This window comes from Rhea americana, unplaced genomic scaffold, assembly GCF_003343005.1.
Source record: "Rhea americana isolate MKP2758 unplaced genomic scaffold, rheAme1 scaffold_106, whole genome shotgun sequence".
Classification (NCBI taxonomy): domain Eukaryota; kingdom Metazoa; phylum Chordata; class Aves; order Rheiformes; family Rheidae; genus Rhea; species Rhea americana.
In genome coordinates, this window is record NW_028185106.1 from 1,396,396 (window position 1) to 1,422,481 (window position 26,086).

Consider the following 26,086-nt stretch of genomic DNA (forward strand, 5'->3'; position numbering starts at 1 on the left):
GGGGGCGGCCGCGCCTCGCTCGGGGCGCGTGATTCGCTCCTCGCGGGCGGGGGGAGGGGGCTTTGGCGCTGGCTGTCGGCTTCTAGTGACGTCACGCGGGCGGTGGCGGGAAATTTTCGAACGTGCGGAGGGARCGAGTCGGTGGCTCCGCGCGCTCCCAGGACAGGTGGGCAGGCGGGGGGTGGAGGGGGCGCCGAGCTCCGCGCGGAGCCCCCGAGGGTGACGTGATGGGGCGCGCGGTGTGACGTGTGCCGCAGCCGCGCGCCTGCGGAGCGGCTCGGCCGTTGCGGAGCCGGGTCGCTAACGGCCGCCCGCATGGCCCGGGCGGGCACCGCCGGCTGCGAGCGGTCGCGGCGGGGGGCTGCCCGCCGCGGCGATGTCTGTAGCGAGGCAGGCGTCAGTCACGTACCTTCGTACGGGCAGCCCATGCGTACGGCTGAGTGACTGCTAGAGTAAGCTGCAAAGAGCTTAACTGGCCTGCCTTCCCCGCGTGTTGAGAAAGAGCCTCCGGCATGTCTGTGTAAACAATCCTGGCAGCGTTCGTATCCAATCCTGGCAGCGTTCGTATCCATTCCTGTCTTTTTCTGCTTTCTGAATTTTAGTGAATATTCAAATTGCTCCAGCCTAGAGTAACTAGAGGAGTTATTCTATATCCCCGAAGAATGTCTGCTTTTTCTCTAGGTTTCATATCTTGCTAAGCATCTTTCCTCGTGCTTGCTTCTGAGTGTGTCACTATCCACAGTGCTGCACATGTTGTTCCAGGGACTGCCAAGAATGTGGCCGCTGTAAAAAGCAGTGTCATGAGAAGAAGCATGAGGACGTGTGTGTGTATGTGTGTGTAGCTACTTTATATTAAGTATTCCTCACTAAATTGCTGTGTGAGAATAACATGAAATCTTATGTTGTGTCCTGAGATCAATTTTCATTGCAATGACATTAACTGATTAAACTAAGTAAGATCTTAAGAGCTACTCTTTAAACCCTGATGCAAATCACAGTACTGATCAAATATTAGCAACCAAAATGTACAGTAAGTCACAGCTGCTGAAGAAGCTGCTTTTTCAAAATATTTTGTTCCTGTTTTCATCATCAGAAGCTACTTAAAAATATTTTGAACAAATTTTAGATATGTAAAGCAACTTGACTTCACGGGCAACTGATTTTGAAAATCAGTTATCTTTAATGCAAGTTAAGCACACATGACCAAGTCAGGTCAATAAACTCTTGATAAAATTAGTCTGTTAACTTTTATATATATATATATATAGTGGCAAGTGAGCATAGTTATGACAATTTGTAATTTCAAAGTGTGGTATGATCAGTAGAGTTTTCAGAGTTGCCAGGCAAGTGAACTTAAAATAGATGTTGCCATCATTTTTTTTTTTTAAACCCAGCCGGCTTTGTGTTGCATTATTTGCAAGGTAGCCAGGAGTAAGGGGGGGGGGCAAGAGGAAGGGAGCCTAATATCCCCACATCAAGTATGCCTTGAAGTGGGGAGCCAAGGTCTGTGTGGAGTTTTTTGACTTTTTTTCCRTCTAACTTTCTTCTTTTGAGAAAAAAATAAGTGGCATCTGCTTTTCTCAATACATTTCCCTTGTAACTATGCTGAATTCTGAAAACTTTCCTGTCTCTTAGGCTGTATGAAGATGTGAATATTTGCAGAATAAACTGTTGGATGACTGTTTTCCCAAAGCAATGACTTCTCAAGAATTTATTGTAAGTTTTTAATGCTGTATGCAGTTGAGTGAACAAAACAAGTATCAATCTAGCTGCTGTGTTATTTAAATATTTTCTTACTTATCATTTTTTCAATATTTACTCATTTGAATCAGGTATTATACACTCACCAAAAAATGAAAAAATCAAAAACATGGCAAGATGGAATTTTGAGGATTAGAACTGGAGGAAATAAGGTAAACAACTTTACATTTAATGCAGTTTGATATCACCTGCTACTGTTTGTCTCTCAGTACTAATGCAGTAAATCTGTGAAATAAAACTCAGTATTAAAAAAGATTTTTTTTTTAATTACAGGCAATCTTGTTTGATGATAAAGGACAATGTTTGGAGAGCATGTTTATAAAATCTGAGGTATATTTTGTTTTGAGGTTTTTATTTGTATGTTTATGATTGTTGGTTTGTTCTTCAGCAAGCATTTCAAACTTGTTCTTTTGGTAATTTAGGTGGTACCACTTCTTCTCTGTGGTAATATGATGGACTGTTTCTTTCATATCATGAAAAACTACTGTAATACAAATAATAAAATGCTAAAACCACTTCCATTTATTGATAAAATTAAATGTTTTCCAGAACCACTGTGGAAAATTTATGGAAATGTAAAGCAGTGTATTAAAGTAATATATTAAGTGATCTTAACCTGAAACTAAATGCTAATGTTTTGTATTGTATTCAGTCTAGCARTTTCTATGGGGAGTAGTGTTAAATTGGGTGAAAAAAGTTAAATTTTGAATTCTTTTACATGCAAGTATCACAACGTTTAGAAGGAACTGTTTTTGTTTCTTATGTAGCACTATTATGTACACACTGCTACTTTCTCTTTCCTAGGTGAATGCTGGAGATAATTTAGAAAGTGAGCGCTATTTGATCACTGTTGAAGCAGTAAAACTGAATGAAAAATTTTCTGAAAATCAGCCAAGAAAAGCAGAAACTCCTGCAGTGAATAGGAATGTTGTAAAGCCTAGTGGTCTGCCTCTAAGACACCTGCCTGTCGGRTTGAAAAGGAAGTTTACAGTATGTCTTTGCTTCAGAAGTTGTCTGACATTAACATGCAATTTTGAAACACTAAGGGCATGTTTTTTAATGAATAGTGAATATACAGATAATGTCTCCCTGCTTTTTTGGAACTGGAAATCAAAGTATGTTACTGGGACCTATTCTTTCATGATTTGCTAAGTCTTTGTTGGCTTTAGCAGAATGCTGTTGCCAAGGGTACAATGAAATTGAGATTMTTTCTGTATGTTTGTGGAATCGCTGTGATACTTRGCCAGAATATAGTTTATGAAGCATGTCCTGTTTTTATCTTTTAAATTACAAAACATAAGGTTGATTTCTGAATAGAATTAATTTTAGACTTCTCTCTCAGGGTTTCCAAGGGCCACGCCAAGTTGAAAAGAAAATACCAACAAAAGAAGATGAAGAAAAAGCAACAATATTGCCTTTATCTAAGCAGTGTCAGAGTTCCTTTCCATCTAAGTTTTATATCACCTCTCCCTTATTTTCTACGATTAGCAATAAGGATGCAGACACAAATTTATCTACCAGCTTTCATGAAGATGTGTGTACAAACAGTGATAAACATATGTCTTCMCTGGTTTCCATTCCGTTTCTTGATACACATAAAGAGACAGAGAAGAGGAACTCTGATCAGTCCACTGTGAAGCCAGAACGTCCTCTAATTATAGAGCACACTGAGACAGTAAATCGTGTGGCAGTGTCACAGAACATCAGGAGCACGGCACAGATAATAGCTCTTTTGAAGTCTAAACCARCACAGCTATGCAGAGAGCAAGAAGCTTCTGATGTCACAGAATATCATTCTAGGTTTCAGACWTCAGAAAACATAGATAGTTTCTATAACCAAAAGAGCACAACCTTACCTAGCTTTTCAAGCAACCCTGATACAGGACTTACTCAGCACCAACTTTTTACAAAAGGGGAATGGAATGCTGAAATGCTGCTAAGTTCAGCTGAGCAACCTTGTGATAAAGAAGTTGCGGGACAAAGACATGACAGAATGGCRAATAACTTAAGCCAAGATTTACAAGATCCCTGCAATACAAAGACTTTGGGCCCTGAAAAAATGTGTGCCTGTATGAATTTAACAGACAGCAAAGGGCAATGCACTCGGAATTGTGAAAGGGATCGAGAACCCTCATTCTTTAGAAATGAAGGCGTACCTAAATCATTACCAATTGACAGATTTACTGCCAATGACCAACCAAATAGTTGCTTCATATCTGAATCCAGCATAAGCAAAACGAGTGGCAGTCAATTTGCCTCATTCTTAAGTGATATTTCTTATTCAGCAAGTCCACCTGAGTCCATAGCCCTCGAAACAAATCTCTCCACATGCAGAGAACATTCAGTGACCAATAATCTTACAGAGGATTCATCTGTAAAGTCACAAAATGAACTCGAGCTGAAACAAAATTCAGAAATAATGTTTAGTAACTTGGACCTCTCTGCAGATGTAGCATTGACTGGTCTTGAAGTTGTAAAAGAGGAATTAAGTGTACGTGGCAGAGACAGTGGTCCAGATGAACAGGTGATGGAGGTTAACTTCAATTTATTGGAGGCTTTTGATTTTAATGACACAGACAATAAAGACCTATGTGAAAGAGATGTGGAAGAGCTTGTGGAAGGAGCCATGCTTTCACAAGGTTCAGCTTGCTTAAAGGGAAAAGATGCAGCACAAACTGTTGAGTTAAGACTTAATCCTTCCTGTGAAGTAATGTCACATGGCAAAAAGGAAGAAGTCAAAGGTTTAACATTTGACAGAGTGAGTGATGGATATCGCTACACGGGAGGTATACCATTGCTGCTTTGTGACAACAGTGTTGGCGACAGCGGGCGAACTGCGGAAGACTCTGTAAGTCACATCAGAATTGAAATGGAACTTCTGGAGGATAGAAACAAAATAAAAGAAGTTAATGAAAATCAATTAAATATTGAAGCTAGGACGTATAAGAAGGATCTTGATGACTGTGCAGCAAATACCATTAATGACAGGTTGATCAAAAGCAAGAATTCTGATCTTTTGCCTAGTGGCACAAATATTAACAAAGGTCATGCTAAAACCAATACATTTGAGAAAACTGAAAGTAATTCATACATTTCTACCAACCRAGTGATTTCTGCAATGAACAAAACAACTAAAGAAGATGTTTTACTGCTTGGATGCACAAAATCCCAGTACATAGATATAGAACATTTCCAGAGTGCCAGTAATGATGACATTAAACCAGGTAGTCCTTTCCTGGCTCTGTTGCAAAAATTTGATACTTCTTGTGGCTCATACAAATATATTGCAGAGGATCAGCAAAATGTATATGACATTTCATGTAAGGAAGATACTGTAATCTCCAGAAGTGCTATCTATCTTTTAGGAAAAGGCCATTCATCTTCAGAGGAAACAGAAATAGGTGAAACTGAGTTTGAGAATATAGAGGGCATAAATTTCCTTCATGAAGCCTGCGAAGGTGAAAGAGTAGAAATGGATTGCCAGAAATGCTCAGCATTTGTTGAAAACTCTTCAGAACTTCCTGATTTGGTAAACAATATCGCTCTTCTAAGAGCTTTGACTGAACATAGCACAGCATTAGAAAGCTTACAAAAGATACAGGAAAATAATAGCTTATTTTATGAAGCAGAGACTTCTAAAGAGATATTTGAACCCTTTGTAAAAGATGAAGGTTAGGTCAGCTTTTATGTTAAATTGAAGAGTGTATTTAATTTTTCACATATTTGACTTCTGTATTCTTATCTCTCCTGCTGGATGATTTGTATCCAGAAATCATAATTTTGGAGTCATATATTATGAAAGTTACCTCATGCAATTTTTAGTGTTTAAAGAACCAGTGGGGGCTCAAAATCTGCTTCTCTATTTGCTTTAGTTAGTTAATTTCACTTGTGCAATTATTCTCATGAGTAAGGTTTGCAAGCTAARTAAATATTCAGATTTTTTCTTATAAAATGAATGCTGTAACTACAACTTGCAACTTTTCTATCTCTTTTAGCTATAAAACAATTAATAGAAATGCCTTACTTGGAAAGCAGAGAGAGATCTTCATGTTCACACTTGGATACTTTTGGCCTTACGGTAACTAGTTTTTGACTACCTGTATCTATCTCACCAAATAAACTTGTTTTCCATAGGGCTTACACAATTCCTGATTTATGAAACAATAGTGATTGTGATGGAAATGGTTTAAAGTTATCAATTAATAAGCTGATAGTAAACAAAGGATGTCATCATTTGGACCCTATTGCCAGTAAATGTTGATAAGCCGGAAAGTATGGCAAGAAACTTGATGTCAATTGTAATATCTAGTTATATTTCATATCACAAAATTATAAAGTCTAGCAATTCCTTCCCTATCCTATCTTCTTTTACTATTTAGTTTTTCTTCTTTCACCATCTTTTTGGATGCATGGCTTTAAGAACTTTAGCATTTGGGTTGAGATATGCTAGCAATCTATTTGGAAATTTTTTGCTTTGTGCTTGATGCTTCATACTGATTTTTATCCAGTGCTATTATTAGTGCTATCCAGTGCTATTTTTCAGCACCACCTTCCAAAATGAAAGAAAGATCTTAAAATGAGTTCTGTTTTTCCCAAACCACTTGAGTAGCAAACATAGTTTGTAAACCTGTCATTGACAGATTTCTTCTTTTCTTTGGCTTCCAAATGAAAAAAGATATAATTTAAAACACCCTCTGCTATATCAGTACATTAGGTTTTTGGAAAAGTTCTAAGTTTCAGTAGCTTACGTTCTTGTCTTAAAAGGTTATTAAACTGTTAGACTAATTCATTTTTGGTGCTTTTATATGTAGCCCCCCTGTGTTGACAACRTATTACAGAAACCTGAAGCATCTATTCTACCAACAGCACTGGGCCAAGGAGACTCTAGAGCTTTTGACTACCAACCAAAGGTACAATTTCTGTGTAATCAATGTGTAATAAATACTTAAAATTCAGTTCAGTAGTTCACTGTTTTCAGTATGTTGCAAATAGTTCTAATAAATACCTAACCAATCTCATAACAGGCTTCTCAGATAGATCACTTTTTAGTTCATTTGTCTGTAGGCTGGTCTGCACTGAGAGTTTCAAACTCAGATTCTATAATGTGAAAATAAGGCTATGACATACTACGTCAGAAATCAGTTTCCTGTTGATACAGAGATTTTCCAGAACTTTATTGCTGCTATGTTGCAGAGGTACAAAAGAAAAATGGTTTCAAAAGCATAGTTTTTTTTCCCCCTCTACTACAGCTTTAAACAGATGATCTCTGTTATATACGTGCAAAGTACTTTTATTGACTCTAGATAGTTCCTGAACAGTTCTTGTTTTCAGTTAATGATAATTCTAATATGTAGCCTGTTGAGTTTCAAGGGCACAGAGTAAAAGGGTCGGCAACTAGTGAGATTATGTTGAGAGCTCCCTGCTCGCAGCTAGGATGGCACCAGTACCCAGATACTATGGAGTCTGCAGCTGAGGGATTTTTGTCACCTCTATTTTCAAGCAATTATATCCTTTCTGACTGCAGACAGGTAAACTTTTTTTTTTTTTTTCCCCCCAAAGTAATTTTTACTAACCTTAATGCAAGCTGGTATCCTATAAATGTAAGATAAAAGAGAATTCACAGTTAGAACACTATAGTCATGTCTAAATCATTAGGAGCCAAAGCTAGTACTTTGTGGTTAAAATTTTGGAATTAGGCATGATTATTTTTGCTCATCTTTATCACAGGAGTATGCGTGTGCAAGACTTTTTTTTTTCCTCCTCTGAGCATGTTCACTTTGAAAAATGTGCAATATGTACAATTAAGCAAAGAAATCCATACAGAAAAAGTAGCAAAGGGCTCTTATAGTGATTGTTTCCTATGGTTAATTGTATAATATTCATCTCAAGTGAAAATGAAACATGAGATGCAATATAACAAACTATTTTTCTAATGCAGTATMCATTTCAGTTTTGAAAAACTGGAAGAAAATCCGTATCATGTATCTTTTTTATTTCCAAAATGTGCTGGAGATATTGAAGATTTATATTTAGAAATAAGATCTTTATCTAAAAATAATATTTATAGAGAGAATTTTTTAAAAGTTCTATTTCTAACAAGTTTTTGTTTATGCTGTTTTCATAAAGTCTCCACATTCAAGAAATTTTTGTGAAGATGATACCAATTTTACTGGAGAAGGGAATTTTCAAAAGAAGTGTAGCATTATTAAAGAGTCGATGATGGATGAAAACTGTAAGTGAGAGTAAAAGTAGTATGGCAGTGATTGGCCTCAGAACAGTTTTTCAGGGTGACTGCTGTCCTTCCCATATTTTTCCTAGCATTGGCGCTGAGTGATTATTCTGAAGTTCCAAAATGGATAATGTCAGGCTCACCTTCACTTTCTGATTTGGTGCAAAGGCAGTGGACTTCATGGGAACCTTACAAGGTGTGAATTGACTCTGTTGTAGGGGTTTGTTTTGTTTTTTCCCTCCATGTGTGCATGATACCAATTTTATGTCATATTTGGTACCTTCTGATCTCAACTGAGAGACATGTCAATTAGGMTGATGAAAGAGAGAACAGTGAAAAAAGAGCTATCATCAAGTTCCTCTCCTATCACAGTTCTTCACTTGACATGTTAATTCTCTGTCTCTAGATAATTTCATCAGTACAACTGGCTTCCTCACTTAATGCAGACTCTCCRATTTCTCCCATTTCAAGAAATAAGGAAACTATTAAACACATCCAGGAGCCCCTGACTGACAGGACCTTACCAGTTAACACAGAACTTCCAGAAGGCTTCCTCAGTAAGAATAGTAGTTTATAATTGCGCTTCACAATATTTTTGCTAGAAAATCAGAGGTTCTTTGGAATACGGGTCCCACTGTAAAAGTGAGTTGCCCAGGGCCCTGAAATAGACTAAATCTATATATGTCTGGGTAACTACAGGCTTCTCTTTGTATTTGTTTCACCTTGTTCTTACATATATTGTATATATATGTATTATATATTGTAAAATTTGTAATAGTCTTTAGCCAGAACAGTTAAATTATCCTGAGGTCYGTTTCCCCTCCACCTAAAATACTATTTTTTCCCCAAAGAAACTTCAGTAAACTGATCTCATTTATAAAGTATTAGCTTCTAGTTTGGAAAAAAACAGGCTGTAAGCTAAACTTCTAATTCATGCTAATGTTTTCCATTTATTTACTTGCTTTTAATTTGCTTCATATTCTGCTGCCTTCTGACCCACTTCTAGTGATTCAGTTGGCATCTATCACTATCTGTCATTTCTTATTTGTAATGAATTCAACTAAAAGGATACTTGGAATGCTTGAAGCCTGTTACCTATATTGGCTAATAATAATTCTGCGCAGTTTTTGTGTGTGGTTTTGGGGTAAAGAAACAAACACTACGTTGCTGATTTGTTTTTTCAGCTGGCAGCTGTAGTGACAACTAAAAATAACATAAATTTTTTTATAACCTCCAGAATGGAGTAACGTTTAAATAATTTCAGCCAAACGCTGAATTTATAAAAGTAGAATGCCTATTAAAACGTGCCCTGACTATAGGGATTTAAATAATAAAAGAGTCATAATTGAACTTACTAATTTTGTATGGCACAATACAAAGAGCTTGCCAGTTAGAAGAAGAATGTAAAAGAAAGAACTTTGAATTCTTTCTTTAGCTTTATTTTTGTGCATCTGAGGTTAATATGCCATCTGTAATGCTACATGTCGCTTATAAGATGTATTTGCCCTATAGCACAGAAGGAATCCAGCTATTCAGAAGAATGCAACCGCTCGAGATTCAGCCCCACAGTTAAAGCACGAGTTCCACTTGTCACTGTTCCTGCCATCGGGAAGATTTCTGACATGGAAGTTTATCTAACTGACTGTGGGGCAGTTCAGCGATCTGTTGGCTCTTCAGTAGTCAATTTATGCAACAAGTCAGCAGTGTTTCCTGTCAGTGTTTTTGGCCCCGAGGACAGGAATTATGAAACCTCTGAGTTTGAAGAGTATACAGAAGACAGACAAAGGGAGTCTTTACAACCAATGTTTTCTAATGTGACTTCACAATATAGACAAAGCAAGTGGCTAAAATACCAAAACAATGCTCAGTGTGACTTGATAACTCAAAACACTGATGATGTGGAAGTGACTGATGACATCTGGGCTGAGAACATCCTTGGAATGCCACTGGGTGACACAGGAGAGAGCCAGAGCTATGCTATGAATAAAAGCCCTCCCGGCTCTGTGCCTCTACAGACAGCAAAGAGCATGGTTGGTAAATGCTGTGCAAATAGCAAGAAAAGAGATTTAATTTCAGAGAGGAAATTACTTTCTCTGCACTTAAGTCAGGCTCCTTTAGCTGAAGCAACACAAAAGGTGTTAAGCCATCTGAGCTGCCACACCGTAACAGGAGAAGTCCAGGTGTGTAACTGTTKGAGGAGATATAGTTATGGCAAAAGCACATTTTTTCTGGACAAAGTAATTGCATTTATCTGATTTCATGCAAGATATTATCACTATGATTGGATGAAGTGTTTCTGTATATTTAGTAACACAAGAGTGTCTCGCCTACAGAACAGCAGCTACTAACATACTTTTCAGTGCTGTGACTAATGCTTTATAAAGGTAATTCCTTGGCACATGCAGTGACAGATTTAGATTTGTAATCTGAATATCGATGGCAGGAAGATGCAGTAAAATTAGTTCGGCTGATCTGTTGTTATAATTCATAAGAACATGTTTTTAAGAAGTGGTTTTCTTACATATGAAATCAGCGTTGTTTTCACAAACATCCATATCTCGCTTCAAAGCGTAGTAGATAATTTTTAAATATTTGAAGTGTCATCACTTTTGATCATGGAAAAGTAAGCTATGGCATTGAATAAGGACCCTAAATTAACACAGCTGTTTGTGAATAGCAGATAATCTGAAATCAGTGTGTGTTGGAAAGAAACCAGAAGTCACATGGCTATGCTTGAGAGTTGATGAAAATGTCATTTATTTTCTTCTTCTTTTTTTTTTCTTTTTTTGGCACAAACAGTGTGCACTGTTTTATAGATATTTAAATGTATGTTTATCCAGTAAAACACTCACATGTGAACTGGAGGTGTGGAAATAACTATTGTATTTCATATATTCTGGTATATACTTTGTGTGTGTGTATATATATATGTCTATATGTATGTATATACATATTTATKTAAGTATATAGACTTAACTATGTACACACATGTATACTTTATCCAAATATATTGGATCTTAAAAAGGTTTTTGAGAAAGTTGTCACTATTATGCCCATGATCAACTGCAGTGCAGAAGAGTGAGGGAGGCTTTTGGGGGACTAGCTAAAGGGAAGCCTGACAGTAGGCTCAATTTTCCCGAAGTGCTAGTATGGTTCTTCTTTCTCTAGTCTGTACTACCTTTGCTGTAGCCTTGTCTGAAGAGTCGTATTTCAGTGCAGAAACAGTGCTAAAAACGGGATTTATGTGCTCCTTCCGTGTGTAAAGGTGTAAAACATGTCTCTGAATTACATAAATTCACTCTAAAGCCTTTGAAAGTATTATCGATGGTCTTCAAAATGCAGGCTGTATGTTCAGGGGCAAATTTAACTTTGTTGACCGTCATAAATAATAATCCAAGCTATCTGTACTGTAGCTCTAGGTGTACTTAATTTTACTGCTGTTGGYGACAGTTGGTTAACCGTACCTGTGGTTAACCAGGTTTGTAAACRTTTGTGGTGAAGGGGATTTGAATTTTGCTTTTGGAAAACTGACAGTCTTCATCTTGAAACTTCTGATTGCAGAAACACTGTATCTGCTAGCTGTATCTACAAATCTGAGCAGAGTGTTGGTGAGAGGAGGGAAAATGAGTTTTGGCATTCCTGTCCAGTTGCCAGTTATCGAAATTGATTTCRTTCATGTTTAGTCATTTCACTAAGGAATTTTACACTCAGAGTTTTGCAAGTTTTTAATGGTTTATTTTTCTACTTTTTAGGACTTAACAGTTTCTCAGCTGTCCTTTCCTAATGTGGATAAAGTAAAATATACTAATCTTCCTAAAAGGAAAATTGCCATACCAACTGTTTTTCAGTCTCATGTTCAGTACAAACAGATTTTTACAGCTGCTTTAACAGGTATGTCTATAGTGATGCCGTGGAAAATGCTGCCATAATTAAAAGTACATATTTCTGAAGCTTCTCAAACCTGGTTGAGGAGAGAGATAATATCAGCATCACCTATTGGAACAACTATTTGCATTTGGGTTTGGGTACGTATATACTCAGATATGTTCAGTCTATTCTTGAAGTTGCAAAAACAAGCCAAAAGACCAGTCCATGTCTGTTCAACTATGTAAACATGAGCTTATTTATCAGTCTTTACATTACCAGCTGTCCTACCTATGCTTGTTTGCAAGTACAGTTWTTCAGTGTTTGGATCTTTTGGAGCCATATACTTTAATGTGATTTCTATGAAAGTAAGCGRGTTATAACAAACCAGTTGCATGTGCAAAAATATGAGTTTTTCAGGCTCAGAAGATAAGTGGTCTCTCTCAGGACTCAGATTAAATAGTTTGATTAAAATTTGAGGTTGATGGTTTCAAATGAAAATGTTTTACTTCTGTACKTCTGTAACCGGTTTAAGGCTGTACTAATTGCTCTTTTATTCTCCCTTTTATTCAAGAGCATTTAAACATAATTCTATTTGAGCTGTCACAAAGATTACATAAGGCTCTTTCAAAAGTGGATATATCGTTTTACACTTCATTGAAAGATGGGCAAAGTGAGAGCAAAGAAAGCCACGTTCCACTGTGCGATCACATGCTTCCTGCTAAGCTTGTTGTGGTTAAAAAAGAAGGCCAGAATAAGGTGCTGTTTGTTCCTTGTTTGCTTACAGTTTGGGATTTTTGTCTAGTTTGGCATAGAGATGATATTCTGCGAACAATTAAAGGATTCTGTATGTGGTTTGTTCTGTATGTGGTTTACAGTTAYAGGTTTAAGTGATACGTTACGGAGATCACTTTTAAGATCAGTTTAAATATCTGCTAGTGTCCAGAATTGATGAGCTAATAGTTCTTTCCATATAGAAAGTAGTTTTATATATAGAGGGAAAAAGACTTGAATTTATAATTTTCTAGGTTATATGGGATTTCTGTAAATGGTGATTACAGAGTGGCTCCAGCACTTGAGAATTCTGGAAACACACTTGKTTTTTCAGTATAACATGCTGAAAACACAGGGGTTTAACTGGATTGTATTATATAGCAGCTAGTACTGATCAATTGCTTTATGTGTTTTGTTTGTTTGTTTTAAAGTGCTAATGATCTATCTTGTTTTGTTGTTTTCTTTTCCTATTAGGGTCGTTTGTTCTATACCTGTGATGCCCCCAAAGCTGAGCAGTGTTCATTTTTCAAGTGGGTAGAAGAGGTGAACCCAGGACAGATAAAATCCAGACCTACCATAGTGCTTCATGATGTAAAAAGTATTGGGGTGTACCTCAGAAATCAAAAGATTTCCCTCTATGAGGAATGCCAGCTTTTGGTGAGGTATTCTGAAAGCTATACAGCTCCTGCTAATGCTATGTGAAGTGCAGGATAGATATACTAGCAACTCTATTTCAACAGAATTTAAAAGACACATTCAGTAACTATATTTAAAAGGGTTATAGCTCTGTGTAGAAATGTAAAATCCAAATTATTAAAGGACAAGTGTTARCAGCAGTGGTATTTCAGGACAATATTCTTTCTATCAAGAATCAAAACTGCTTACTAGCAACTTGATCAATTGCTCAGTGGAGTCCCTTATTACTGTCCTGTTTGAATTACTCTTCATTTAATCTTTTGTAGGAGAGTTTAGGACAGAGTCTGWTATGTTATTGTAGCCATACTTCTCAAAGCAGGTGTGTAGTAAAGATCTTCGGTCATTAATATTTATGGGAACAGGAAAACCTGTCTGGATACAGCATACATATTCTAATGTTAATATTAGAGGTTCTGCTAAGGCTCTCCTTCTACACTGCTTAAGTATAGGAGAAAATTTAAATTTGGCTGACTGTCAGAGAAAGAAATGTTCTTAAGCCCTGCTAATTCAAGAATGTGCACAAACATTAAAATCTGTGCTATATAATTTAGTCTCATCTCTGGAGCTTTCTTATTTTTTGTGATGATTCCAAAATGTGTTATTGATTAAATATTTTTTCTAAAAATCAATTTAACAGGAAAGCCTTTGAAATTCAAACAAAACGGTTTAATAAGTTAAAGAAAATTATGAATACACATGCCAAATTCRATAGTGATTCGAAACACAAATTATACCTCAAACTGAGCAGAAAGGAGCATTCTTCTACCTATAGTAAAGGTAAGCAAATCTGAGTATCACAAGGGTTGTTCATGTCTCAATTTATGTTGTGCCTTTTACAGTTTTAAATTGTAACAGAAAGAGAAAAGCTCAACCACTTGACAGCTCTGATAATTTAATTCTGATTCTAGAAGGGCAACAAAGTAACTCATTAAYTCATCTTTTTTGGTAAATATTTAAATACATCTTTGGCAAAATATGAATGTTGTGTCCTTAGGCTCAGGCTAGGTTAAGTCTGAACATTGAAGTTTCAGGAGGGGTCAGTAATTGGATAGATGACTTGTAGGGAAAACTTTATGGTGTTTGGGGAAAACTGGTGTTTGAACTGTTGCTGTATATCTCTTCTAACTTAGCGAAATAGTGCACTGTTAGAGGACATTCAGTGATTTGCTCCAAGTTGTCTCTGTGGTTGGCTTTGCTTCAGTAACTGATGAATTGATCTTTGCAGTTTGTTCATTTAGCTGTGGAAGATAGTGGAAGGAAATGCAGGAACAAACATTACTCTGCGTGATTTTATGCACAGATTCTGAAGTGTTCTGATAAACTGTTTTGGTACATTTAAATTCTGAAACTTTGTACAGGAAAAGCTTCTACTTGTGTACTGATTTTTTTTCTTCTTCTTTTTTTTTTTTTTTTTGGCCATTGCTGGTACAGGCAAATACACATGCACTTTTATAGCTCTGAACTTAATCTCCCTTGCTGTGCTCTGCAATATCTGGTTGACAGAAAGTGTAAGGAACTTTTAGTCTTACCAGCTATGCCAAGTAGAACATTTGTAGGCTCCAATCTGTGGTGTTCTGAAAACAGAAGAGAAAATGCATCTTTATTTTGATATTTGCTATTCTTCAGTGAGAGTATTTAACTAAATTTATAGTATACTGCACTGATTTGCTCCAAGTAATCTTGAATTTGATAAAACTTTAGATAAGCCAGAAGTCACATGATGCTAAGTGYACTGGGAGAGAACTTTACAGTTATCATGAATTATAGAAAAGACTTAGACAGTACTAGACAGACAGGTCTGACTTATATGTTTATTGTTTTAAAACTGAACTAAACATGTTTAGGACTTTGATCCCACATACTTTCATTTTAGTGATGGTTTAATTTGTAGCATGGTAAATGTTGGGCTATTTTGTTTGGCCTGTTTTTTTTTCCTTAAAAGCCTGCAGTAGAAAAAGCTTATGAGAATTATGTATTATTTTGACAGATGATATATGGGTTGTTTCGAAGACTCTAAACTTTGATCCTCCTGATACTTTCATTGCAAGTAGTGCTTTCTTTGGACCGTCATCTAACAATGAAGTAGAATTACTACCATTGAAAGGCTATTGTCCTTCAAACTGGCAAAAAAATAGTAAGTTGTACATCAAATAATTTAGAATCAAGTAAAACCACCATTGTGGGGAAAAATGTGGCCCATGATGAAGGATGAAATGGGAATTTCTAACAATCTAACACATGATTTCATTTACGGTATTTTTTTTCCTTGTAAGTATGTTCAAATGTGTAATTTAAATGCAGTACTTATGCAATTAAGGCTATAAAGTAAGGARTAAAAAAWTCTGGAGCCAGTAAAAATACACTCTTGCTAACTTTTTTTTTAAATGCAATGTGAAAATTATGTGCTTACTCACAATAAGCTGTATTCATACCACTTAATTCTAAGGAGGTAAATTGGGTATTTGAAGTTAACAAATTGGTGGTCTTAAGCTTTSTAGGCATGCATTAGGGAGAGAATTTCTGCAGAGCACAAATCACAGTATCTACGTTAAACTCCTGTTCTTAATTGCGTTCAGAAGATTGAAGAATTTTGGCTAATTTCATATTTTCCTAATTCTATTTTTCTTTGACCTCTYCAGTGCTTGTTCATGCCTTGCTAGTTTGTAACGCTAGTGGTGAGCTTACATCTTTAAGAAATATAGAGGAGTACTTCAGTCCGTCTACCCTACCAATAATACCGTATCTACTAAAAATGTAAGTTACTGTTTCAGTGATATTGTGAACATGCCATATGTCAATAGGGAGAGAAAGAACAACAAAAATCCTATTGAGTTTAGCTTATTAAAAAGTGAATGAGAAAAATGAAAAGCAGAGAGACAATGTAAGGAGTGAACTGTGACAATGCAATTTTCACTTACATAGAATTGTAAATATATCCCCTGCTTAACTCTAAAGGATTATCTTTCCTAAAATTAGCCTACAGCCCACATTTTATAGCCTAGAAATTAATACTGGGCAACTTTATGGCCATTAGATTGATAATACCGTTCAGTGACTCTACTAAGTTAATGTATATAATTCATGGGGTTCACTAAAACTGTTTTTCTTGTCAGCCTTCACAAATTTAAGAATCTGTTGAAAAGAAAATAAAAATGGGTGGAGGGAGAGGGCAAGAACTGTGTTCTTGGAGAGTCAAAGCAATATAGGGATATTTCCAAGACTGCTTGTGGTTTACTGGATAAAACAACTAATTATATAAACTCCTGCCATCTCCACTTTTAACTCTGTCAAACTCGTAGCCTTGGAATAAGTTCAGGTTGAAAACGTGACTTCACAGCAAGAATGATAAAACTCTGAAGTCCATTTTGGATGACCCAGCTTTCACCCAGGGAAGGTATAAGGATGCAAAATGTGAAGTCCTGTTATGTTTGGGGATGTTGGAAGAAGCAGTAATTTGAGATAAAATTGGAGATATGAGACATGAGATATAAGTTGTACATTTGCATGCAATATTATACATCTCATACCAAATGATCTGAATTCATTGTTGTTTTGATTGTTGTGTTTTTCTTAGGAATTTTGATTCTGAAAAAACTACTAAGAAAGTYAACAAAAGAAGATTTATTCCTCCAGCCTCTAACCTGAAACGCACAATGATGTATGGACTTGTCAGCCCTGAAATAGCAACAGGACTAGCCAGAAAGATGATCCAAACATTTTCATTGAACCCAGATCAGGCTTTGTCACTGATTCAGATAGCTGGGATGATGACTTCACCTGAAAGTGCCAAACCAGTGGAAGAACAGCAGATCTTCCCTATCACAATCATACATGGTATGTGGCAAATAATCATTAGATTTACAGCTGTTTTTTCTGTGAAAAAATGCTAGTTGAYATGTAATGCCAGTGTTAGTGACATATCCCAAAACTTTCCATGGTGATCCAGTAGATCTGTTTCCTTTCATATTTCCTTCTGTTCTATCTTGCTTTACCAGACTCTTCAATGTGTCAAAAAAGGTTAATAAACATCTTAGTTCAAAGAGATTTTTAAATCTATATTGAGAAACAGTTACAATAAACATGAGTTTTAAATCCTATCAAAATAAATACATTGACAGTAACGACACTCGTAGTACAAATAGCACTGGACTTAAGTTGTCTGAGCAAAAGATTTTGTTTGGCATATTTATCTATTCATAATTATTAGGAGTTCCAAAATGATCATCATCTCTAAAATGCGTTAAGTTCCTGAGGATATAGTATGAGGATATGCATGCAGACATTTGTGTTTGTATTACGTTAATGTCTTGATGAGACTCCTTAACAAATACCACATATATTCCACCAGAAAATTTAGGAAGAATGCCTTGTCTTAACCTCTTCTCTAGTTTTTCTAGACATTGCAGGCAGTAAATAAATACAAAGTGCAAGCCAATTCGTTGCCCCTGGAAACTTACAGCTACTGCAGCAAGCATGTATTTAAAATATACACTATGCAAGGAATCACAGCACAATATTTCAGAAGATTAATTGTGTTCTAACAGTTAATCAAACTGTATCTTGTTGACATTTTTCAATCATAACTTTTGCTTTCTTCTAAAATACCAGGTGTTTTTGGAGCTGGAAAGAGCTATTTGCTGTCTGTTGTGATCTTGTTCCTAGTACAGCTCTTTGAAAGCAGTGAAGCTAAGGAGGGCCAAAGGCCAGTTCCGTGGAAACTTCTGATTGCTTCTTCCACTAATGTTGCCGTTGACAGGATACTGCTTGGGTAGGTTACAGTGAACTAAAATTTTAGAGTCTTTTTTTCCAATGACAAGAATGTAYTTTTATGGTAAGGGTAATCGTGTTCATATTTCCAGCATAAAGCTTTAAAAAGCTGGCATTCTCCCTTTATGAAGTATCGCACAAGGACTTTAATTTTACCTTTGATCCTTTGTACAGCACACCTACATTAAAAGACTGTTTAAGGCTAGCTGCACTAATTTGTGTAAGGCTARTACTGAACCCAACTTCCATCACATTTACTATTAGAAGCTACCAGTCACAGAAGGTGATCAAGAAGCTTTGGGAAGTAGCAATAGGAAAAAGGTTTGGGGAGCTTCGGCATATATAGGAGAAGAAAAAGAAGTTGTTAGAGGTTAATGTGGAATAAAGCTCATGACTTGAAAGGGTAAAGGGAGGAAGGGAAAGTACAAATGGAAGATCATTTATGAGAAAAGAATTACAAAAGTATTAAACACTTTTGAGACAAATCGTGATGAGATGATTTGATTTGACTTTAATTTACTTGAATTGTGTTCTAAGTTACTTTATGAATTGTAGAAGCTTGTTTTTTTTTTTTTTGATGGGTTTGTGTCTTTAGAACTATTTTTAAATTTTTCAAAATTGCTTCTTATATTTTTGTAATATGTACCATCTCTCTTTCTTTRAAGTCTACTTGATCTTGGATTTGAAGGTTTTATCAGAGTGGGAAGTATTAGGAAAATCGCCAAACCAATTCTTCCCTATAGGTAAGAATTTTGATCTTTGAAGGATCTGCAGAGATTATAAAATAGATTGTAATTATGTAGTACTGTAAAATGACTATTCTGAAGTCATCCAAAATGTGATCAGGTTCTCTCAGTATTTTTTTGAACAGTGCAAAAACAGAGTTTTTACTTTATTTGGGGAATTTGATTTGCTGCTGAATGGAGCTAATGCTTTGAAGAGAAAAGCAGTAGAAGAGAACAAAATAGTGGCAGTTAGAGATTGGGGAACATCCACAMGGAGGAAAAGCAGAAAAGAGAGGCTTAAAATAGATACATGCCATTCCTAGTGATGAGAACTAGGAGGAAGTAATCGTAAATTTAATGTTCAGTGAATTAACAGTAACAAGTCATGAATTCTATACTTCTTACCCAAGTTAACTTTGCTGTATAAATATAAAGTGTTATGGGGTTTATGATCTAGATTGTACTTTGCGCAATTTAAGAGAATGGGGTATAGATCAATCTCAGTAAAGATTAGATTTCCATTACTTGGTGACAATAGCATATAAAAGGTATAAAATGTTAAATGAAATATTTCCCGTCAGGTYTAGCTCTGAGATCAACAGTATAGCTTGGAGAAGTCATTTACCATGCTTATGTGGGGTTTTTGGGGGGTGGGAGGTGCAGTAAGTCTGAGCTGGTACAACAAAGGTCTGTTGTAAAACRGATATTGTACTAGTCTATCTCAGTTAGATTTGTTGTGGGTTAGTACATTGCTGTGAAGTACTGTTATGTACTGCGTATGATTATTTTTCTATATTAGGTGTTCACTGAACTCTGAAAGCACTGTAATCTTTCATAACTGGAATAACTTTTATAAAATTGTTTTTGAAGTTTACATGCTGGCTCAGGAAATGAAAATGAACAATTAAAAGAATTACTTGCTCTCATGAAAGAAGATTTAACTCCAGTTGAAAGAATCTATGTGAGGAAGAGTATTGAGCAACATAAGTTAGGGACCAACAAAGCTGTATTGCAACAGGTACTGTCAAAGTAGTTGGATGGAAAAGTGAGTATTCAGTATGCAATATCCACCAGGCCTGGCAAAGGGAAATTGGGAATCCTCTGTCTCATACTCAAGGCTGCCAAACTCCAACTTTGAAACAAAAASTCCTGCTTTGAAAAATAAACCTGCTTTAGTCCTAGCATTCATTTTGATTCCACAGGTATGGCTTAATGACTGCGTGTGGGACTTCTCTTCTTTGTGCTTATTCCTAGTGTTCATTGCTGACACCTTTGCCGCTGGGGTTTAAAAGGGTTGTGTAGTCGTAACTCTTGCTATATCAGACTTGCTGCAGTGTTAAATCCATGAATTTGTGAATTTTTCCAACATAGAAGCCTACCAAGCACAGCAATTGTCATTTCATCCTTCTCTGTGCATATGCAGTATTTATTACTGAAAGTTAGAATTTAATTTTTGAGGCTCTGTCAGCATGACATAGCATGCAGTCTTAAAAAAAAGTTACATGTGTTCTACTGCAGAAGCTATAGTTGTTTACTGCACATAGATAAACTATTATATAATTTAACACTTTCTCTTTCTTCCTTTCCCCCTCACCAATAACAAAGGTAAAAGTGGTTGGAGTGACCTGTGCTGCCTGCCCATTCTCTTGTATGAATACCCTTAAATTTCCTGTGGTTGTTCTGGATGAATGCAGTCAGATGACTGAACCTGCTTCTCTCCTTCCTATTGCAAGGTACAGCCATCCTTTTGCATTTCAGCAGAGTGAAAACTTCTAGCTGGCAGTGACACAACTTTAAATAATTGCCGGACTTGGACATCTTGTAAAGGGCATAAGCTCCAAGCTCTTACCTTGGAAAGCAAGAAGAATAATTACAAGTTGAAGCCTGCTCTTAGATGCCATYATTGAGTTATCATGTTATTTTAACTATGGAAAGAGAATGATAGCGAAGCGAGCCTGATCCGTAGTAATTTGTGATATATAAAGAAAGCACACACTTTTTTAAATGTTATAACCAGTGTATCATCTTTTGGGGATTTTTTTTTAATGTTCTTGTTTAGGTTTCAATGTGAAAAGCTGGTCCTTGTTGGAGACCCTAAGCAATTACCACCAACTATTCAAGGGTCTGATAGTGTTCATGAAAAAGGATTGGAACAGACTCTGTTTGATCGGCTTTCCTTAATGGTATGTACTACTACTACATCTTTAACAGGATGGAGAGTGACATTCTAGGTCCACTGAAGTCAGTAAAAGTCCTGATTTAGATATCAGAAGGGTCAATATATCAGATATTTTATTTTGTATTTTATTTTGTATTTTGTATTTTATTTTGTATTTTAATGGAGCAGATTCCACTTTAGTGCAATTCTGTGTAAATGTTATTTTAACAGCACACAAAATTGAAAACATAACAAATGTAAAATAAGAATGAATTAAAGTACAATTACAGATTCTATCTTCTGATATTTAGGTACTGTTTCCAATACAGGTAGAAGAATCAGCAACTAAAATATTGGTTTGACTTTTGTTAAGCTGTATGTATGAAAGTAAACTCAGCTTACTGCAGGAATTACTTCCACTTAATAATTGTTTGATCTAATTTGTGTTGTGAATAACTTCATAATTCTTTTGTTCTCATTTTCTGCATCATATATCTYTAGGGACATAAAGCAATACTGCTTCGAACACAGTACCGATGTCACCCTGCTATCAGTGCTATAGCCAACGAGCTGTTTTATGAAGGAAGTCTGATAAATGGTGTTTCAGAGGAAGACAGAAGTCCTTTATTGGATTGGCTTCCAACACTATGCTTTTATAGTGTTAATGGGATGGAGCAAGTAAGCTTTTAAACATCTCTTATTTAAAAAGTCAATATATTGTCGTTTTTGCCATTCTATTTCCATTTGCGTTGTCTGTATGTGGCAAAATGTATTTTAACTGCTAGTTATCAGAGCTAAATTAGAGCTTCTTCCACATTTCCAGATAGAAAGAGACAACAGCTTTTATAATATGGCAGAAGCTCATTTTACAGTCAAGCTCATCCAATGTCTGATTGCAAGTGGAATAGAAGGATCTGCAATTGGTGTGATTACTCTTTATAAATCACAGATGTGTAAGGTTTGTATAATATATTATCAGTAAAATATTTTTCTTAAATTTATTCTTTTAGAATAAACATGGGCTCCATTTGAACAAGAAAAACAGCTGAGCTAGAAGTAAAAAAGTACTGAAAAGGTGAAGCAGGAATTATATTGGTTGTCTCATTTAAAGAAAATCGATATAATTATTTCTCTAAAAAATTAGAGAATGTTTTAATTCAAACTTGCCTCAGAATTTTTGGTTTCTTTTATTTTATTTTTTTCTTCCCCCTCCCCCACTCAAATGCATACTCAGAAAACTGGTAAGTTAACTAGCACACAATATTCACAAATGAATCAGGAATTATTGCAAATTGGTATTTATGACAGAAACAGAATTGTTATTCAATAACACTGATGTTACCTGTTTGGCAGGATTGGAGGTTACCTAACCTGGTCATCCAAGGCTGACATGGGCTGCTGTGATTACTAAGCAAAAGCATTAKTTGCCAGACTGAATGCCACCAGTGTTTTGTCAAATAAGGGTTAATTGCAAAATATTTTATAGTAGTTAGCTGAGGTTTTTCTGTCRTTGCAATCTGTATTTTCTTAATCTGCATCTCGTATCAAGTCAGACTTTTTGATTGCTTTTGCACAAGACAGTGATTGACTGTGTGAATACATAACTCCTCCACATCTATATTCATTTGTCTGTAGATTCAGAATTTGCTTAGTRGTGTACCCTCTGAGGCTCCTGAAATTAAAGCTGTCCAAGTGTCCACTGTAGATGCATTCCAAGGAGCTGAGAAGGAGATCATTGTTTTGTCGTGTGTAAGAACAAGACAAGTTGGATTCATAGATTCGGAAAAGAGAATGAATGTTGCACTGACAAGAGCAAAGAGGCATTTGTTGATTGTTGGAAATCTAGCCTGTTTGAGTAAGAACAGACTGTGGGGAAGAGTAATTCATCACTGCAGAGGTAATACGTTCTTTTCCTTTATTTTCAAAATCATCTAGCKTAACTTTTTTTTGGCCATATGGTACATTGCAACCATTACAAGTRAAATGCAATTTTATCTGCAAACTGTTTTCATACTTCACATTTATTTGTTATCCAGTAATGGGACTTACCTTTGATGCCATCGGATAGTTAAACAAAAAGCATTGTGGGAAGATTTGAAAATCATAATATMACTGCATTTCTAGCCCTTTCCCAGATCGCTTTTACCTAGTAGACCCAAACAGAAACATGTTACAAACAAATTCTTCTATATAACAGAATATTTGAACTAATAGTATTTAAATAAAGACAATAAAAGTCATGAGGTCTTTCTATGAATAAGGGCTCGTTATCTTTGGAAGATACATTTTGATCTGCTTAAAAAAAATGCTACTGGAGATCAGTRAGCTCTATCAAGTAATTCCTCTTAGCTTTGTTTGCAAGTGACTATCTTGTCAACATATTTGTTTTATCAGAACTCAGAAGGAAATAAAGGTTTTGAAAATCAATTTCTTACATAGTTTCCAAATATTTCCTGAAGTTTACAGTAATTTTGTATTTCATAAAATCAAAAGCTTATCCTGTTTAAAAACAAAGCAAAACAAAAGCCTCRTGGTTACCCTTTATAACTCTACTAGAAGGTGTTTAAAATGCCTGATCAGCCCCTTTGTCCTATATAGCTTTGCTTCCACAGCATGCATGCTTTGGAAACATATTTCCTCCCTTCGTTGGTGCTTCAGTTATCCCCCTTGAAAGGAGAYGGTTCGAATCTGGAAACATTATTTACCTCTCATCTTAGATTTTTTTTTCCCTTGGAAGATTTCTTTGAATGGGCAGAGTATCCAATCACCTAAGTAAGTTTAATAAAATCTGACTGAATCAGACTTCWCAGTGGCCACTAAGGCACCCTTGCAGAGGGATGCATCCCATTTCAGAGGAACAGAGCTTTCCATTAGCAAAAAGGGAATTCCTGGCTTGTAAGGCAAGAGATAGTGAATCTTGGAAAGAGATTAACTGGAGAAGGTGTGAAAGAGATAGCTGCTGAAAGAGTAATTACTTTACTTACCTACTTGGTTGATATCAAAGGAAGCATCTCGTTAATGATTKAACTACCATTTGTTGGGTTTTGGAAAATAATGTTCTCTTATCACCAGAGACTAAAATATGTGATGAATACTGTAAAATGAGATGTAATTATCCTGTTCATTACTATGTTTAGGTTGGGAAAATGGATTACAACATGTAAGCCAGTGTGAGCAACAGCTAAACAACATTCTTAAGTGTTATTTGGAGAAAAAGAATGAAGAGGAAAGGGGTAAGAAAAAGGAAAAATAAAGTGTGTGCATATTTTTATATATTAAAAAAGTACAAATTGTATGTTTATAAAGATTACTAGGACTCTTCAAGCAAATTTGTTTCTTGTGGGATAATTAATTTTATTTACACCTCAGTGTGCTGGTACTCCTGTGTTAATCCTCTGTTTATAAGGCTAAAAACAAAGAATAAAGTAATTGTATCTGCTCAATAACTGATTCCTTTTATGCTTAAGAAATACCTGATTGTATTATTTGTTTCATTGTACTTCAGACTAGATATAGACTTAAGTTATCTTAAAACAATTTTGTAGTTACACATCAGAAGCATGATTCAAAAGGGACTAATAAAACAAAGAGTTTGGGATTTTTTGAAAAAATAAAAATACATGTCTTTGGTCTATTAAATCTTTGAATGTCAACAGAGGCAAATAAGAGATTGATCTGCATCTAGACTTCGTAYAGAGGTGCCTGGAGACTACTAAAAAGATCAAGTATTTTGTTTGGGAAAGAGATACTGTTGTGTCAGAAACATTCTGTGACAAGAAACAAAGTTCAGTAACTTCACCATGTCAAAAATTTAATCAATAGGCTTTCTCAAAGCCTGTACAGGGAGCTTCAGTGATTAACATGTAAACTGTGGGGGAAAGGATGCTAAGTGTGGACCTCATAAAAGTTCTGGATGCTGCAGTGATGTTAAATTTCTTTCTTTCTGAGAAGACTCCAAGGAACGCCGCAGAGCCTGCTGTAGAACAGGCATCTTAATAGCACTGAAACTACTCTCAAGTTATTACAAGTAATCTGATTTCTTTCTTTCTGCAGCTTTGAAAGTAACTGCCTCGTGACTAGCATGTGCTGTTGAGTTGTCTCTGGAAATAAATCGGAATGGTGGGAAACATGCTATAACCATACTGTAGTTCAGTAAGCTAGCTGACTATGCACCTGGTTAGCCCAGGGTGACATAAGGAGGAAAGAGGGAACGTTTATTTTACCCCAAAGAAGTGAGTTAAATTCCTGCTGCCTAAGCAGATGAGTGTGGAGTGGGGTGGAGCAGTGTGCCAGAACAGGACTCTCGGCTGCCCTGAGTCACCCCATGGAGGTGAATGTCTTTGCTCAAGCTCCAGCAGYCAGAGCTAGCATGGTTTTTGGGCAGGCTGTGGACAGCTAACACTACCTAGCTATTGGCGGGCAGGGGGCTGCTTTCCTAAGGGASAAATTGTATATCCTCTTGTATAGTTTCTCAATTGTTGCTGCTGCTTTGATGGCTCTGTCTGAGAGAGGGGATACTGGATTTTAGATGGGTTACAACCTTGATCTAAGCTGATGGTTGTTTCCTATGGGTTCACTGGTACCTACRTGGGGGCGGGGGAGAGAGACTATGCCATGCAAATGTGTTCTTCTATGTAATAAACTCGCACCTTGCTGCTGTTTACCAGAAAGGGCCCAGTGCTTGCAGCGTTTCGCTTTCCCAGTGTGGCATTTACCCCTTGCAGTGAGGTGTAACCCAACGCCCTTGTTTCTGGGAAGCAGCAACTCATGCTGGACAGCAAGTGCAGCCAGCTGCCACAAAAATCTTTACCTAGAGGAAGAAGACAACTGCATTTTGTAATCCACAATGGCTAAAAGATGTGTAGTAAAACTAAACATTTTGGTAACCTTTCCAAAAACAGCAGCAAGAAGCAAAACCTATTGCAAAGTATCTCTCTGAAACTGGATTTTTAGCAGTAGATTTTAGACRGCTTTCTCAGGCTGCTGCCTGGGGCCCCTAGATTCCCCCCTTTTGTTCCGATGCCAGTGGCTCTGTCACCCCGTGAAACACGTGCCCTTCCCTAGGCCTCTCCTATGTTTTTTAGCGCTCGCAGCGTTACCTGCTGGCGCCCG

The 26,086-nt window shown here is 36.4% G+C and overlaps 1 protein-coding gene across 3 annotated transcripts; it reads left to right on the forward strand.

Moving 5' to 3' along the window:
• Positions 1–88: 88 nt before the first annotated feature.
• On the forward strand, positions 89–24,570 carry ZGRF1 (zinc finger GRF-type containing 1). 3 transcript variants are annotated; one of them, XM_085309174.1, is made up of 29 exons: positions 89–166; positions 1,636–1,716; positions 1,833–1,913; positions 2,035–2,091; positions 2,566–2,751; positions 3,104–5,432; positions 5,757–5,839; positions 6,573–6,671; positions 7,116–7,289; positions 7,888–7,993; positions 8,080–8,186; positions 8,397–8,547; positions 9,503–10,170; positions 11,743–11,881; positions 12,429–12,613; positions 13,103–13,290; positions 13,962–14,101; positions 15,312–15,458; positions 15,964–16,078; positions 16,899–17,158; positions 17,933–18,092; positions 18,757–18,834; positions 19,687–19,834; positions 20,422–20,549; positions 20,876–20,999; positions 21,476–21,652; positions 21,798–21,932; positions 22,610–22,871; positions 24,112–24,570. In XM_085309174.1, the coding sequence occupies exons 2-29, from the start codon at positions 1,696–1,698 to the stop codon at positions 24,225–24,227; spliced, it is 6,564 nt and encodes a 2,187-aa protein (XP_085165300.1). In that variant the 5' UTR covers positions 89–166; positions 1,636–1,695; the 3' UTR covers positions 24,228–24,570. The 3 variants fall into 3 exon arrangements, with proteins under 3 accessions (XP_085165300.1, XP_085165290.1, XP_085165280.1); XM_085309154.1 differs by lacking the exons at positions 89–166; positions 7,116–7,289 and adding an exon at positions 552–828 and having other exon boundaries at positions 3,104–4,985; XM_085309164.1 differs by lacking the exons at positions 7,116–7,289; positions 7,888–7,993; positions 8,080–8,186 and having other exon boundaries at positions 3,104–4,985.
• Positions 24,571–26,086: the final 1,516 nt, after the last annotated feature.